A 15,921-nucleotide genomic window follows, 5' to 3' on the forward strand; every position below is an offset into this window, starting at 1 on the left:
TAGGCTCTAGACACTATGGAGTGTTTTAAGGTAAATGGTCTCCATCCAGAAAACAAATAATCTATACACTCGAGGGGGCTCAGTTTCTCCATCTATAAAATGAGAAGTTTGAGCTAAAACCAATAAGGACCATGTTTAACTTCAAATCTTCTCTAACTCTGGTGCTTCCACCTGGGGATATTAGGCTGAAATTCTTCTCAAGGGAAGGCGGGGACTGTTATATAAGGCAGACTATTGTAGGTGGAGAGGACAATGTAGTATATAGGAGAGGAAAGCTGGACATGAAGGGCATATCCAGGAGAGAAGAGAGATGTTCCTTTCACCTGGTGGGAATGGTTATGCTTAGAGTAAGCTGGAGCCACATTTTGGAAGGCTATAAATGCCAGGCTAAGAAATTGAGACTTTTTCCCCTTAGGCAATGGGGAACCAAAGAGGGCTTCTGAGCAGGGAAGAGGCATGAACAGATTTGTGCTGAAGCCAGTGTGGAGAAAGGCTGGGTGGACAGAAAGGCAAAGGTGCCTGGGTGGCAGACAGGGGACAGTATTTGTCCAGGTTAAGTAGGTCAGTAAATGGGGGAGATTGAGTGGTGCGGAAGAGTCTTACCCTTCATCCCAAGGGCTACGGTGCATTCCTGCTGTGAAGGCCCTGTGGTATAGTGTGAAGGTCGTGGGCTCTGGTGACAGACTGACTGTTCTTGGATTCCAGTTTCTAACACTTTCCAGCCCTGTGAGCTAGACAAGTTACTTACTCTCTCCAGACCTCAGTTTCCTTGTCTGTGTAATGGGGATAATAATAGCACCTGCTTCCCAGAGTTGTTGTAGAAGTAAAGGAGTTCATCCACATAAAGTGCTTAGAACGACAATTATGCAAAGCAGTCCTCATTAGATGTTATCAATTATCATTCTTAGACTTTGTCCTCTGCATGGGGGTTTAGCTGAGGACATGACATCACAGGATGGGACAGAGTTACATGGAGTAGGGTTCCCACCCTCCCTAGCAGAGGAAATCCTACTTAGGTGGTCAGGGATTGGGAACTCTGTTAGGCACTAGGCCTGGAGGCTTCTTGATCTGATGGTATAGCTGACATTTTTCATGCCTACTAAGGAAAATTCTATTTCATAAAAGTTCAGAAGGTCTCTGATCCTCTAGGGATCCCGAGAGCACTTAGAAGGTGCCTGCTCATCAAAGAGGTTCTCTTTTCTCAAGATGAATGCTGGACTCTTTCTCAGGCCCTGGGTAGATGGAAGGGAAAGGCGAAGTTTAGGTTATGATGAGATGGGGGTCTGGAATCATGGGACAGAAAGAATAGGGACCTAACAGTAAGGAGTCTGGATTTTAGTTCCGACACCATCACTATTTGCAGACAGACCTATCACCTAGTTTTCTCAATGTAAGTCTAGGTATGAAATTTTTCTATTTTAAGGTGTTCTATTTATGAAGACCATTTGAGATAATGAGTATAGGGGCTTGAAAGAAGACAGAGAGAAACATATAACTGATTAGTGGGTTCTCAGAATATCTTCAGAGTCCCAGCCAGGCCTAAAACACAAGGAGAACCTGAGCTTTGCTTTCCTATTTGTTTTTCTCATCAGTGCTGGTGTCATTAGCCAGCCTTCTTCTGGCTTAATTCTCAAGGACTGCTTGTGTCTGTCTGTCTCATGGGCTGGCTTTACACGAGACTGCTTCATCACCAGAACCACTGGCTTCTTTCTCATCTTGTCTGGTGGGCAGCCCCGGTGACCTGCATATAGATGCCTTGTCAGATTATTTTTCCTTCCTTGATGGAGCATTAACATGTAATCTATTAGAATTACAGAGAGTTCCAGAAGTGAGACAAAACAGTTTGACTATGAAGTAAGAAAAGGCACAGACTGCCTTCGAGGAGATGTGTAAGGTTAGAAGCTTGGGCTATGAAGTCAGAAGTGATTTCAAATCTGGGCCTGTTTCCTCATCAATAAAGTGGAGGTAATAATGATAATGTGGGCCTTATGAGACTGTTGTGAGGATTGAATGGGGTAATGCATGAAAAGCAGTTAGTAATGTGGTTGGCTCAATGAAAGTTAGTGAATAAGGTCAAGGGGCTACCTAATAGTTGCAGAGCCAAATGAAACACAGCATAATGCACCCTACAGATTCAGGACAGTTATGCCTTTGTATAGTGTGGTGTTTCATAGTTTACAAGACCCAGTCTCATGCAATATCTTTGGCTCCAGAACATCTCTGTGAGGCATTATTTTCATTTTACAGATGAAGAAACCAAGACCTAGAGTTCACATAATTTGGAAGTACTTGGGCTTGGCCTTAAATTCAATTGACTTCAGACCCCAGGTCCTTTGCACCACACAAGGAAGGAATCCAGGAGGGGGGACATCATAGAAAAAGGCAGGATGCTGGAATGTATGTGGCATTGGGTCAAACAATAAATATTCTGCTTTGGTTTTAGTAGATGATTGCAAGAAAACAAAACAAAACAAAACAAAACTTTGGAGAGGTAGATAGCAGCCAGATTGTGAAGGGCTTTGAGTGCAAACCTTGTAAATTTGGACTTCGTTCTGTGCACAGTGAAATTTTTGAGCAGACATGTCACCTATAAGAATTTAATATAATTAATTGTGAGAAGGGCAGCGATGGGACATAGAGGTACAAGAACAGAAGTAGGTGAAATTTACTTGTCCCCTGACTGCCTGATTAGTTAACTCTGAAAGAGTCCACTTAAAATTAACATTTCCTTTGGCCTTTACTATCTTAATCCTCTCTTAGTCTCAGTGATGAGAGCTTCCATGTTGGAGGAGAGAAGGGAGAGCAGAAAAGGAGGAGGTAGAAAGAATAAGTAACAGTGTCAGTTAAGAATAAGTGTGATGGGTGCCACTCCAAAACAGTGGCTTAACCAAACTAGAAGTTTATTTCTATCTCAAATAGAAAGCCCAGAAATGGTCCATGAAGAGGTGGTAGAGTGATTAATTTTCTACTGCACTTCTTCCTTGGCACGAGGCTTCTGCCTCCTGAACCAAGCTTGTTGCTCAGGCTCCAGCTGTCAGGTCCCCCTTCCAACCAGCAAGAAGGATGAAGGGAACAAGAAGGGCATGGCCTTTTTCTTTAAGGATACTTATCCGAAGGTCCTCTTAACACTTCCTCTTGTATCCTATTGGCTAAAACCTAATCACATGACTGAACCTAGCAAGGGTAGGTAGGAAATATAAGTCTGTAATGTAGGCAGCCATGCACCCAGCTGAAAATTAGGAGAGCCTTTCCTAATGAAGGAGGGAAGAAGGATATTGGGGATGATATATTAGTTTGTTTAGGGCTGCCATAAGAAAGTGCCATAGGCTGTGTGGCTTAAACAATAGGAATCTGTTTTCTCACAGTTCTGGAGTCTGGAAGTCCAAGACCAAGGTGCCAGTAGGTTGGTTTCACTCTTTTTTTTTTTTTTAATTTTTTAAATGTTTTTTTATTATATTATGTTAGTCACCATACAGTACATCCCTGGTTTCTGATGTAAAGTTCAGTGATTCATTAGTTGCGTATAACACCCAGTGCACCATGCAATACATGCCCTCCTTACTACCCATCACCAGTCTATCCCATTCCCCCACCCCAACCCCTGAAGCCCTCAGTTTGTTTCTCAGAGTCCATAGTCTCTCAGGCTTCATTTCCCTGTTCTGATTACCCCCCTTTCTTTATCCCTTTCTTCCCCTACCGATCTTCCTAGTTCTTATGTTCCATAGATGAGAGAAATCATATGATAATTGTCTTTCTCTGCTTGACTTATTTCACTTAGCATTATCTCTTCCAGTGCCATCCATGTTGCAGCAAATGTTGAGAAATTGTTCTTTTTGATGGCTGAGTATTATTCCATTGTATATATGGACCACATCTTCTTAATCCAGTCATCTGTTGAAGGGCATCTCGGCTCCTTCCACGATTTAGCTATTGTGGACAATGCTGCTATGAACATTGGGGTGCAAATGGCCCTTCTCTTCACTACGTCTGTATCTTTGGGGTAAATACCCAGTAGTGCAATTGCTGGATCATAGGGTAGCTCAATTTTTAACTTTTTAAGGGACCTCCACACTGTTTTCCAGAGTGGCTGTACCAACTTGCATTCCCACCAACAATGTAGGAGGGATCCCCTTTCTCCACATCCTCTCCAGCAATTGTTGTTTCTTGCCTTGTCTATTTTTGCCATTCTAACTGGTGTAAGGTGGTATCTCAGTGTGGTTTTGATTTGAATTTCCCTGATGGCTAATGATTTTGAACATTTTTTCATGTGTCTGTTAGCCATTTGTATGTCATCATTGGAAAAGTGTCTGTTCATATCTTCTACCCATTTGTTTTCATTTGAGGGCGTGGCTTGCAGACACCTGCCTTCTCATTGCTTTGTCCTCACAGGATCATCACTGTGCATCCTCACCCCTTGTGTCTCTTCCTCTTAGAAGGATACCAGTCATATTGGATTCGGGTCTCACCTTAACAGCCTCATTTTAATTTAATCACATATTTAAAGACCTGATCTCCAAATATGGTTACATTCTGACGTACTGAGGATTGGGACTTTGACATATGGATTTGTGGCCTTAGGTGGGGACAACAGTTGAGTCCATAACAGATGACCCATGGTCTGTGGTATGACATTCAGAGACTGTAGAAGAAGGCTTCAACACCAGGCTTCTCAGAGAGAGAGTGAGGTTAGAAAAAAGTTTCATTTACCCTGAAGCTGATCCTGCCAGGAAGGATTTGTGTGGGAGCTTCAGTGATGCCCAGAAACCTCTTCTCTGTGCAGGTTGTCTCTGCTTATGGGTGTGTACCTGTGTGTGGAGAGTATTGGTAGTGCCTTCTAAGAGCTGTAAGGGAGTATCTGTTCTATGCCCCTCCCTAGCTTCTGGTGCTTTCCTGGCAATCTTTGGTGCTACTTGGCTTATAGAGACATCATCCCAATCTCTACCTCCATCTTTACAGGATGTTCTCCCTGTGTATGTGTCTTTCTCCAAATTTTCTCTTTTAATAAGGACACCAGTCTTCTTGAATTAGGGTCTGTCCTGATGGCATCATTTTCACTTGATTACCTCTGTAAAGACTCCATCTCCAAATAAGATCACACACTGATGTACTGGGGCTTAGGACTCTAATACATCTATTGTTTGTGGGAGGGGCACAGTGCAAACCATACTAGGCTCTGCAAAAGTAGAGAGAGGGTCTTTTCCACATCTTGCCTGGGGGATACAGATGAATCTGAGATCGCCTCCACATTCAGGAATGCAGGTGGTGCTGTTGCAGTGCAGGACCCTGGACAGAGCTGGTCCATGCCAAAATGGACAGATTTGGAGTGGGCAGTGGGCGCTTCAGTCTCTTGCAGCACAGAGTCTTATTAAAGGAACAAAGTCCATTCAAACTTGTTCAATTAAAAGGTATGTGGTGCATATGTGTATGTGAGGAGGCAAGTGGTATATTTTAAGGATCAGGAGAAATCAAACAGAAATCCAGGAAACCTGAAAGGCAGGCCTCCAGAAAGGCCTGAATGAAGGCGGCCCTGGAAACCTCTGCCTTCCCTTTCATGGCAACCCAGCTTCTCTTAACACATCAGTGCTGTTCTCCTTGCTCTCTTCTCCAATTCCTTCTAGTTCCATCATTCCTTCATAACTTCGATATTCTGAGAACACCATAATAGTGGCCCCAGAAGGCCACTCACCCCAACTCTGAATGACTCTGCAGTTCAAGTATCCACCAAATCTTCTTCTTTCTGCATCTATTTGTTCATAGTTCTGAGAGAGAAGTCTGAATGGATTGACTCACATTTTCAAGAAAGGCCACTCAGATCAGAGGCCACTACCAACCTAGGAGTGGGCCCCACTCTGATCAAAAGATTGCTCCTGACTGATCCAATACACAATGGTTATGGCATGCGAACACGAGGCTTGCTACCCATCTAGCAGGAGCCATGGGTGGGGACAGAGTCTTTGAGTAAGAAGCATGAGTAAAACATGCATCCCAAACACACTCAGGGAAGAACTCTACTACAGAGGTGCCAGTTACACTGCTCTTATTGCCTAAGGTAATAATCGAGGAGGAGGGATAGAGAGCATTGTTCCCTCACTAACTTGTTCACTCATTTACTCCATTTACTCATTCATTCTTCATTTATTTCTTAAATATTTGTTGGGCATTTCCTATGTGCCAGGCACTATGCTAGACACTGAAATTACTGGAATTAGGCCAATATGATTCCCACATTGCTGGAGCTTATTTATAGTCTAGTGGGGAAGACAAAAAAAAAAAGGACTTTGTAGACAAATCAATAAGCATATAATTATGATATGTGCCGTTGTGATAAAAATTTTTTCCATGAATGAGAGTATTGGAAGAAGGGCTCTTAAATTGGATGGTCTTGGAAGGCCTGTGAGGGGCAACGGGGAAAAGAATTTCAAAGGAAACACTTGGAGGGATCTTAGTACATATATCTTTTCTATGGAGGCCAGCTATATCTTTCGACTGGTCCCCAGAAATTAGTCTGGTGAAACAAACAAACATGTATTGGAAATCTGATTCCATCCTACTACCAATTCTTAGGTGCCTGGCCTCCCACTTTTTAATGCTTCAGCAATTTGGGATTGTTTAGAAGTGACTGCTGGGCTGGCTCTTTGAATCCACGTAGGAGATTGTCCTAATCCCTAGGCTGTGAGACCCTCACTAGTTAGTGGCCATCTTGTTCCCAACCTTAATGTTTATATTTGAATGAGCCTTAACAGACTGTGTTTACTAAGCTCTGCTTTTTCCTGAGATCAGCATCCTTATATTGCTGCTGTATGTTGAGATGGGCAATGTAGTCGCCATAATATTCTAATTTCTGGACCTTTGGACTTCTGTTGGCTTGTTTGTTAAAGCTTACAAACATTTAATAGTCAATTACACATGGGTGCCACAGTCTGTGTTCTGCAGCAAATGTTCTGCAAATGGGAAATGATAATGCTAATCACCATCTAACTCCAGAGAAATCTGGGTAGAGACACTACAAATGTTCCCTTTCATAGGCACTTTCTCCTTTCTTCCTACTTCATTTAATTGGTGTGAATTAAAACACAGTCAGACTGAGTTTGTAAGCCTCTTAAGTCTTACTTGGTTTTTAGTTCTCCTTGGAGAAAGTCATCCCTTGCCCCTATGACCTCATTAGGACACTGTCAGCTTCTGCATTGGCTTAAAGTTACCATCACAGAAGCTGAGGCTGGAAGGGGATAGGACTGACAATGACCCTCTCTAGATATTACTTCAGGACACTTAGAGTTCCTCTGACAACAAGTGAGCCCTTAGGTCCAAGCCTAAACTAGGGTAGTAGAAGGAGACCTAGCTGGACACTATGACTTGCATAGATGCCACAGGATCCAACACAGATTCTGAACAGAGCAGATGTTGGACAGGCATTTGTTGGATTGGATTGAGTAGTGGCAACGCCAGGCCTGAGACACCATGATCAGCCTGTTGGGATGCAGCAGAAGGACATACATAGTGCCAGCTGAACCCAGAGGGTTTGCCTGGGGAAGTGGGATTTTGCTGCTTGCCTCACTGGTGGTGTCAGTAGGGAGTTGTCTCAGGAAAGAATGTTCTGGGTAGAATAAATAGCCAATGCAAAGGTCTTGAAAAGGAAGCCTCTCTAATGTGTGGGAATCCATGTGGCTGCTGGAAGAGAGTAAGCAAGGGGAAGAAGAGTAGGAAATAAATTCTCTGAGGGGAGGTTGCAGTGAGTAATGCCTGGTACACATAATGACTAGAGCTTTTACTCTAAATGGGATGGGGGCAATTGTAGGGTTTTCAGTGGAATGGCAGACTGTTCTATCTTGTTTTAAAAGATTATTCTGTTTTATGATGGATAGAGGATAATTAAATGTGGAAGCAGGGAGGCCAGTTAGGCAACTACTACAATGACCCTGGCAGGAGTAGTGGTGGCCCACACAAGGGAGGCAGCAATGGAGGAGGTGAGATGTGCTTAGATTCTGGATGTGTGTGTTGTAGGTGAAACAAATGGGATTTTCTTCATGGATTAGAATTAGGTATGTGAGAAGGAGAGGAATCAGGGTGACTCCAAGGTGTTTGGTGTGCGCAGCTGGAAGAATGGAATTGTATATGGGACTTCTTTCATTAAACCCTTGATTTGAGTTCTCACCCACATTGTCGTAAATGATAACATTGTCTCACTTTTTCACCATGGTACATTTGCAGAGCACTTGTGGTACCATGTTTAAGCACCCTGAGAGGTGTGTAGTTTTATCATCCTTTCACAGATGAGGAAACTGGGAAGCTGAGACCTTCAAGGTCTCACTGAAATGCATCCGCTTTCAGACAGTTTTCTTAAACTTCAATCCTGGAGGTACCTCTTCTGTTTTATTGAAGACTCATTTGTACCTTGTCTTTTAGTTATGTAACCACATGTCATCTCTCCTACTGAATAGCATATTGTCTGAGGGCAGAGCTGCTTTGGGGTCAAGTCTGAGTCCATCCAGTTGTAAGGCACTAGCAGGAGCATGGTACATCAGAGAAACTAAGCATTATTATAACCTGGGACCCTTTGGGAATCCAGTGGAAGCTATAAACTCTCTTCTTGCAAATTTGCACATGTGCAGTTTTGCATTTCAGTGTCATCAAGGTCTGTTCATGGAAGTGAGTTAAGTAAGGACCTGATAAAAGTACTTAGTAATTATTTAGTAAACCAATACAATAGACACAGCTAAGGCATTCTGCCCAAGGTGTAAATTTTTGGTTTGGAGAGCTGTGAAGAACAAGAAAACTATTTTTTTTAAAGATTTTATTTATTTATTTGAGAGAGGGAGAGAGAGAGTGAGAGAGAGAATGAGCCAGGGGGAGGGACAGAGGGAGAGGGAGAAGCAGGATCCCTGTGCTGAACAGGAAGTCTGTCATGGGGCTCCACCCCATGCCCCTGGGATCATGACCTGAGCTGAAGGCAGATGCTTAACTGGCTGAGTCACCGAGGCATCCCAAGAAAACTATTTTTTTTTTTAAGATTTAGTTATTTATTTTAGAGAGAGAATGAGGGAGAGTGTGTGTGCAAGTGGGGGGGAGGGGCAGAGGGAGAGGGGGAGAATCTTAAGCAGATTCCGTACTGAGTGTGGAGTCCAACATAGGGCTCAACCTCACGACCTTGAGATTATGACCTGAGCTGAAATCAAGAGGCAGACTCAACCAACTGAGCCACCCAGGCACCCCAAGAGAACTCTTTTTATTGTCTATTCATATCAATTAAATTCAATAAGCCTGTGCTAAGTGATGGTCCTGAGCTGGTCCTGATAAAAACACAGTCCTTGCCTTCAGGAAGCTTACGACCCAGTAGTAATCTCTCTTTCTTCTCTTTGCTTGAGGAAGCAAGCAACATCATTATTAGTACTAATGTCCCCATTTCACAGGTTGGGCATGTTATCATAGCTCTGCCATCACCCTTATCATTTTTCACTGCAGCTTCATTTTGAATTATTTGGCTCTTCCAGAGAATGTAAACTCCACGATGGCAAGACAATGTCTCTTGCTCTTCTCCAGCACAAAGCAGGTGCTCAATTAGTAATTGTTGTTTGGGTGATGGATGGGTGGGTGGGTGGATGGATGGATGGGAGGGTGGGTGGTTGAGTGGGTTGGATAAGTGGGTAGATGAATAAGTGGGTAGATGAATGAGTGAGTGGGGGATAGGGATGGGGAGGTGACAGGGGTTGGAGGTTTTTCACTTTCTGGTAGCCTCATAACATTCAGATGGACTGAGTTGCCCTATCTTCCCTTCATCTCCTCAGCCCTAAACCTTCCCTGTCAGAAGGCTGGGTCCTATGAGAGCAGCACAGCAATAAACGGGGTGTTCTTGAACTCTTCCCTAAATATCTGGATCCCTATAGTTGGCTACTGTCCCAAACCCCACAGTTCTCACACTGGGACTATTCACATGGTCCCTCTGTCCCTTACTGGGACTGTGTACACATCAAGTTAATTTCCTCTCCCTCCTCCCTGCCCTTACCATTTTCTTCTCCACCTCCTCAGGGGCTCTCACTGCATTTTTTCCCCTTGCCCTCGCTCTCCCCCTCCCTCTCCTTCTAGTCTCAGTTCCTTCATGGGGCCCCTCTTGATCTCTCTCCTCTGAGAGTCCACAGCTTCTATAGCCCACAGCTGAGCCCTTTATTTTTAAGACATTTCTTGTTTCTTGTGGGTTCATTTTTTCTGTTCAACTAGATTTCACAAAAGCTCCAGGACAGCAGGAGCTATCCCCTCTCACATTACTTCTCTAACATGCAGGATTCAGCAGAGTGCCAGACACTCCCTGCAATGGAAGTGAGGGGCTGAAGATATCAGCCCTTGATTTCATCATAAAGCCACTTTTCCAGCTCTAGCATGTGAATGCATGAACTCGTGTGTGTGTGTGTGTGTGTGTGTGTGTGTGTGTGTGTGTGTGCCTATAGCAGCACTGAAAAGGAAAGAGTGAATCCCATCATGATATTTTAGAGTAGTACTCATCAGCTTTGACACTGTTGACATTTGGGGCCAGATACTTCTTTGTTATGGGGCTGTTCTGTAGGATGTTTGTAGGATTGTAGAATGCTTAGGTGCATCCCTGAACTTTACCAGCAAGATGCCAGGAGCTCCTTCACTTTGGCCCCCCACCCCCTCCAGATTGTGACAGCCGAAAATGTCTCCAGACATTGGTAAATATTCATTGGGGGCAAAACTGTCCTTAGTTGAGAATCATTGTTTTAGAAAACTCATGGCAATTCCAACTTTCTCTTGTTGGCTGGACATATCACTTTGACTCACTAAAAACCGAGTACATTTGTATGCAGTTTGGCTCCTTCCTGGCTACGTCATCCTGGACTATTCACTCAATCTTACTCTACCTCAATTTCTTCATCTGTAAAATGGATATGACGATAATTGTACCCAAGAATTATGGTGAGGATTACATAGGTGGCAAAAGCTCTTGGAATAGTGTCTGGTATAAAGAAAGGGGGTCAGTAGAGGTTATAATTCCTCTCTCCTCTCCTGGTCTGTGGAGGAGCCCCTCCTCCTTGGTTACCTCAGTCTGTGATTCTCCCACATTATTCGCTACTGACTAACACTGGATGTGAGCTCCGGCCTTGCTGCTGGAAGCTTCGCTGAGTCATCACCGTTGCCTTCCCTGATGCAACATCAGGATGTTGCCTTGGTGCTGAGCCTGTCAACACCTTGCCCAGAGAGTTCAGGCAAACTGTTTGTGCATTTTCACTGAGTGCGTTTCACTCGAATTGAAAGCTAGTTCACTTCCACTCTAGAGTAGAGACCCTCCAAAGCCCAGATCAGGGACTAGAGAAGTGAGCTTCAGACAATTGCATTCTTTTTCTTCATTATTGTTTTTGTTTCTCAGAGGCATCAACTTGTCCAAACTCTATTAACACTTGTTATTTGCTGAAGCTTTTGTTTTCAAACATGTCAGCAAAGAGCAGGGCCCCAGATGAGGTATGAATCCATCCTAAAAGTCACAGGGCACTTGATGGCTACAATCAAAATTGGCAACCAAGCTGGGTCAGCATCTCCTGAAGTTATCTCAAGAAATTCAAGGAAGAGTTTAGCCAGAAGAAGGGGCATACTTGCCCTTCATGTTCACATCCCTTCATTTCAACAAGTATTTATTAAAGCCCAGTAAATATTGATTGAACTTCTATTGTGGGCCTGGTGTTGTTTCAGCACTGGAAATTCAGTGGTCAACAAGGCAGACTGTCTTCACCCTCACTGACGCTGGGAAAGACAGGAGATGAACAAGTATGGTATATGTGTAAATACTATATATATGTATAGTTATATACATATATATGTGTGTGTGTGGATATATATACACACACAAAGTATATATTTCCACTATACACATACACACACATACCTACATATATACATACACACACAAAAACACACAATAAATTATAACATCAGAAATCGGCTGGTAAGGGAAGCAAGGACTTTGGACTCTGATCTGAGCTTGAATTCACTTCTTACCACTTTTTAGCTGTGTGGTCATAGGCAAGTTTCTCAATCTCTCTTTGAGTTTCTCATATGTTACGTAAGGGTAATACCTTGGAGGAGTACTGTGAAGATGAAAGGAGATGATACTTGTAGAATGCTAGGGATTTTATCTGTCTTACTTGTCACTGTCACTCCAGTACCCAGAATAGTAACTAACCCACTAGTAGATGTGCAAATGAATATCTATTGAAAATCATATATACTTGGTACATAATATATGCCTAATAAGCATTTACCATTTGGAGGGGGTGGCAAGTAGTGTGTATAGTAGTTAGAAGGTAGACTTCTGGATCTATCTATCTGTCAATCAAAGTTATGAGGTGTAAGTTGTTTACCCTCCCTATGTCTCAGTTTCCTCATCTATAAATCCAAGAGAAACATTGTACTTATCTTCTAACATTGCACGAACTACAGAGACCCCACCCTAGTTGTTTCTATGAACTGTGTGCTGTAACAGTGGTGTTTACTTTTTCCTTATTTCTCTCAATTTGGGCTCCTGATGAGCAGTGTATCTCAATATGTTTACATAGAATTGGTGGCTAATCAGTGGATTCTACTTCTATGGTTGTTGGAAGTCTCATCTGTCTCAAAGTAGCTGCTTCCACTGGCTTGCCTACTCAGATTTCCAACATGAGAGTCCTCATTGGGTTTAATGAGCCCAGATGGCCCTGGTACTTTAAACATCCATTTGGTCCTCAGCTATAAGTATTTTGCTCTGAGTGGGCTTGTAGGTAACCAACTGCTGCCTTGGTTCCTGAAGTATAGGATTTTGATACAGGGAGAGGTCATGGGAATATGTCAATATTCTCTAGTGTCTGGAGACCTCATATGAAAGGGGAAGCTAGAATGGTTGTCTTTGGGAATCCTACCACTCGCCACTTGTCTGTCTTCCTTGAGGGGGCATGAACAGGGTGGAGCAGGATATGATTTCAGTGATTTTTACTTATTATTTGTCCTATATCTTCCTCGTGTTTTTCTGCCCCTTTCATCCCTCATTCAAAAGTTGACAGTGGTTAGGCCTACAGGGAATAGGGAAGAAGGTGATCTGTTTTTATACTGGTCAGAAATAACTCAAATGAGGATCATAGATAAGCAATCAAACTTTAGCAAACAGTGGCATTCTGGTTCAAAGTTTCCTGTTAGTCATTTAGAAAACTTAACAGAATTGGGTATTGGTATGCAAAGCCACTTCCTTTGTCAGTAATGTCTGCTTTTCCCCAAATGGAGCCTTAAGAACAAAGGCCCTTATGCAAAGGCAGAAATACATTTATATATTAAACAGCAATATCAGTTACTTTCATTTTCATAAAACGTGAATCTTTGGAATGAATATGTTCATTCATGTTGAATACCGGGTTTCAAGATATGTCCAAGACATCTTAAGTTGATTGACTGGAACTTTCTTACCCGACAAAGCTGGGCAGAACAAGGAAGCTATTTCTAAGGAAAGATGGGGAGGAGACAGGAACAAAAGAGTCTCTCCCCACCTTCCAAATGTCTGATGGACAGACCTAAATTTGCTAGTGCTTCAGAGGTCAACTCATATTATAGATGGTTTTCTTCTGTTAGAAACCTCAGTTGCCTCCTTGGCCCTGCCCAGGCCTGTGACAGCCATGTTCTTAGCCAGATTTCTGGGGTTGGAGAGACAGGGAGTGGAAAATCTGAGTTAGGGCACCAACAACTGGAGTGTGTCCAAATGTCAGCAGCCTGTGTGGGGACAGGGTTTGAAATCAGGCCAAGTGTAAAGGGAATGAAGAAACATGCTCTGTTTATGCAGTAGAAGAGATTCTTGTGTCCCCTGAGGGCCTTCTCAAGGTTTGCTTTGGAACACAGGATTAATTTTATTCAGTATTGACCAACGGTGTCATTTGTTGCAAACTGCAGGGAGGCAGATTTAAAGGTGACCTAAAGAAGAGCTCTGACGGAGTTCTTCTGAATAGATTGCTTTAGGAGGTTTTATAATGCTAATAAAGAGAAAAATGACTACCATTTATTGAGAACTTACTATGGCCAGACACCAGTCAAGCCCTCCGTGTCTTAACCTCAGCCAAGCTTCCTAAGGACCCTGCAAATTAGGGACTATCATCTCCTCCATTCTATAGTTGGGGAAAATGAGGCTCAGGGAGGTGAAGTTGCTGCTCAGGCAGGCTTCCACTGGCCCCTACAATGATTTTGTGTGGGTTACATAAAAACACCCCTCCCCTGCCCAGAGAAGGTGCAGGTCTTGCAAGTAGATCACAGGTTGGGTACTAGCCTCCAATGCTCTCTTGCTTGGGTGGCCTGGTGCAAGACAAAGCCTGTATATCACATGGCTGTGCCTCTGGGTTTGAGGCCAGAGCCAACAAAGAGTAGAACTGGGCTCAGGAGCCACATCTCTCTGACTCCAGATAGACTCTTGGCTCCCAAGCTTTATCGTCTCTCAGGATGGAGACTTTGCATTACTATGAATACCTATGAAGACTAGTTGGTCTCTTGGTGAAAGGGCTGGTTTGTACAGGTGTTTGGACTAAATATCTTGTAAGTTTCCTCCTTTTCCCTTAGAGAATGTGGCAAGACTGAAGCATGAAGCAGGGGCTGGTGAACACCTAAATACCTATCATCTAGGTTCTGTGGGGTGGGGGTGGGGGGCAACAGGTACAGAGAATGAGCAAGGCACAGGGCTGGATTTGAGTCCTGGCTGTGTGACTTACCACCAACAGGGTAAGGAGAGATTTTGGGTGAGCCACTTAAACCCTCTGAACCTTATTTTCCTCATCTGTAAAATGGGGATAGTAGCTATCTCATGTAGTAGTAGTAAAGACAACATAAAAGGGCAACTGAGAATGTCCTTCTCTGGGACATAGTGAAGCAACATTACAAATACCTCTTGTTTATGTTTGAGGACAGTTCTGATCTCATTTCTTCTTGAAGGCCCCCCTTCACTGATATGATCACTGCTTTCATTCCATCTGTAAGTTTTGGTGGGTTGTGTTTTCATTTTCATTTGTCTCAAAATATTTTCTAATTTCCCTTGTGAGTTCTTCTTTGATCCCTTGCTGCTTAAGAGTATAGTGCCTGGGGGGCTCAGTCAGTTAAACGTCCAACTTTTGATCTCAGCTCAGGTCTTCATCTCAGGGTGATGAGTTTGAGCCCTCCATTGAACTCCACGCTGGGCGTGGAGCCTACTTAAGAGAAAAAAAAAAAAGCGTATGTAGTTTATTTTACACATAGTTGTGAATTTTCCAGTTTTATTTCTGTTATTCGTTTCTAGCTTTGTTCCTTTGTGGTTGGAAAAGTTACTTTGTATGAATTCAGTATTTTTAATGTATGAGATATGTTTTGTGGCCTAACATATGGACTATTCTAGAGAATGTTCCATGTGCACTTGAGAAGAATGTATATTCTGTTGTTGTAGGATAGAGTATTTTGTATATGTCTGTTAGGTCTGGTTATTTATAATGTGGTTCAGGTCCTCTATTTTCTTATTGATTTTATTCCTACTTTTTCTATCCATTATTGATAGTGGGATATTGAAGTCTCTGATTATTATTTTAGAAGTGCCTAGTTCTCCTTTTAATTGTGTCAATCTTTGCTTCATACATTTGGTGCTGTGTTATTAGGGACATATATTCCTAATTGCTATATGTTCTCAGTGTGTTGACCCTTTTGCCGATATATAATGCTCTTTTTTGTCTCTTGTAACACTTTTGACTTAAAGTCTGTTTTGTCTGATATTAGTATACCCACTACAGTGCTCTTTTTGTTACCATGTGCATGGAACATTTTTTCTTTCAGTTTGAACTTAACTTGTGTCTTTGGATCTAAAGTGAGTCTCTCATAGATAATATATAGTTGGATCATGGTCGGTTTTTGTTGTTAGTGGTGGTGTTGTTGTTTTATAATCCTTACTGT

At 42.8% G+C, this 15,921-nt stretch overlaps 1 protein-coding gene across 5 annotated transcripts in view; it reads left to right on the forward strand.

Moving 5' to 3' along the window:
* Positions 1-15,921, forward strand: part of DOCK2 (dedicator of cytokinesis 2) — a 406,900-nt gene that overhangs the window by 1,159 nt on the left and 389,820 nt on the right. For 3 of the 5 annotated variants that reach the window (XM_057312309.1, XM_057312312.1, XM_057312310.1), the window contains exon 2: positions 9,460-9,547. The exons of the other annotated variants lie outside the window; for them this stretch is intronic. In XM_057312309.1, coding sequence (XP_057168292.1) covers positions 9,460-9,547 — 88 coding nt within the window. The remainder of the gene's footprint in view (positions 1-9,459; positions 9,548-15,921) is intronic. 5 annotated transcript variants of the gene reach the window in all.

The sequence above is a fragment of the Ursus arctos genome, unplaced genomic scaffold, assembly GCF_023065955.2.
Source record: "Ursus arctos isolate Adak ecotype North America unplaced genomic scaffold, UrsArc2.0 scaffold_15, whole genome shotgun sequence".
Lineage (NCBI taxonomy): Eukaryota > Metazoa > Chordata > Mammalia > Carnivora > Ursidae > Ursus > Ursus arctos.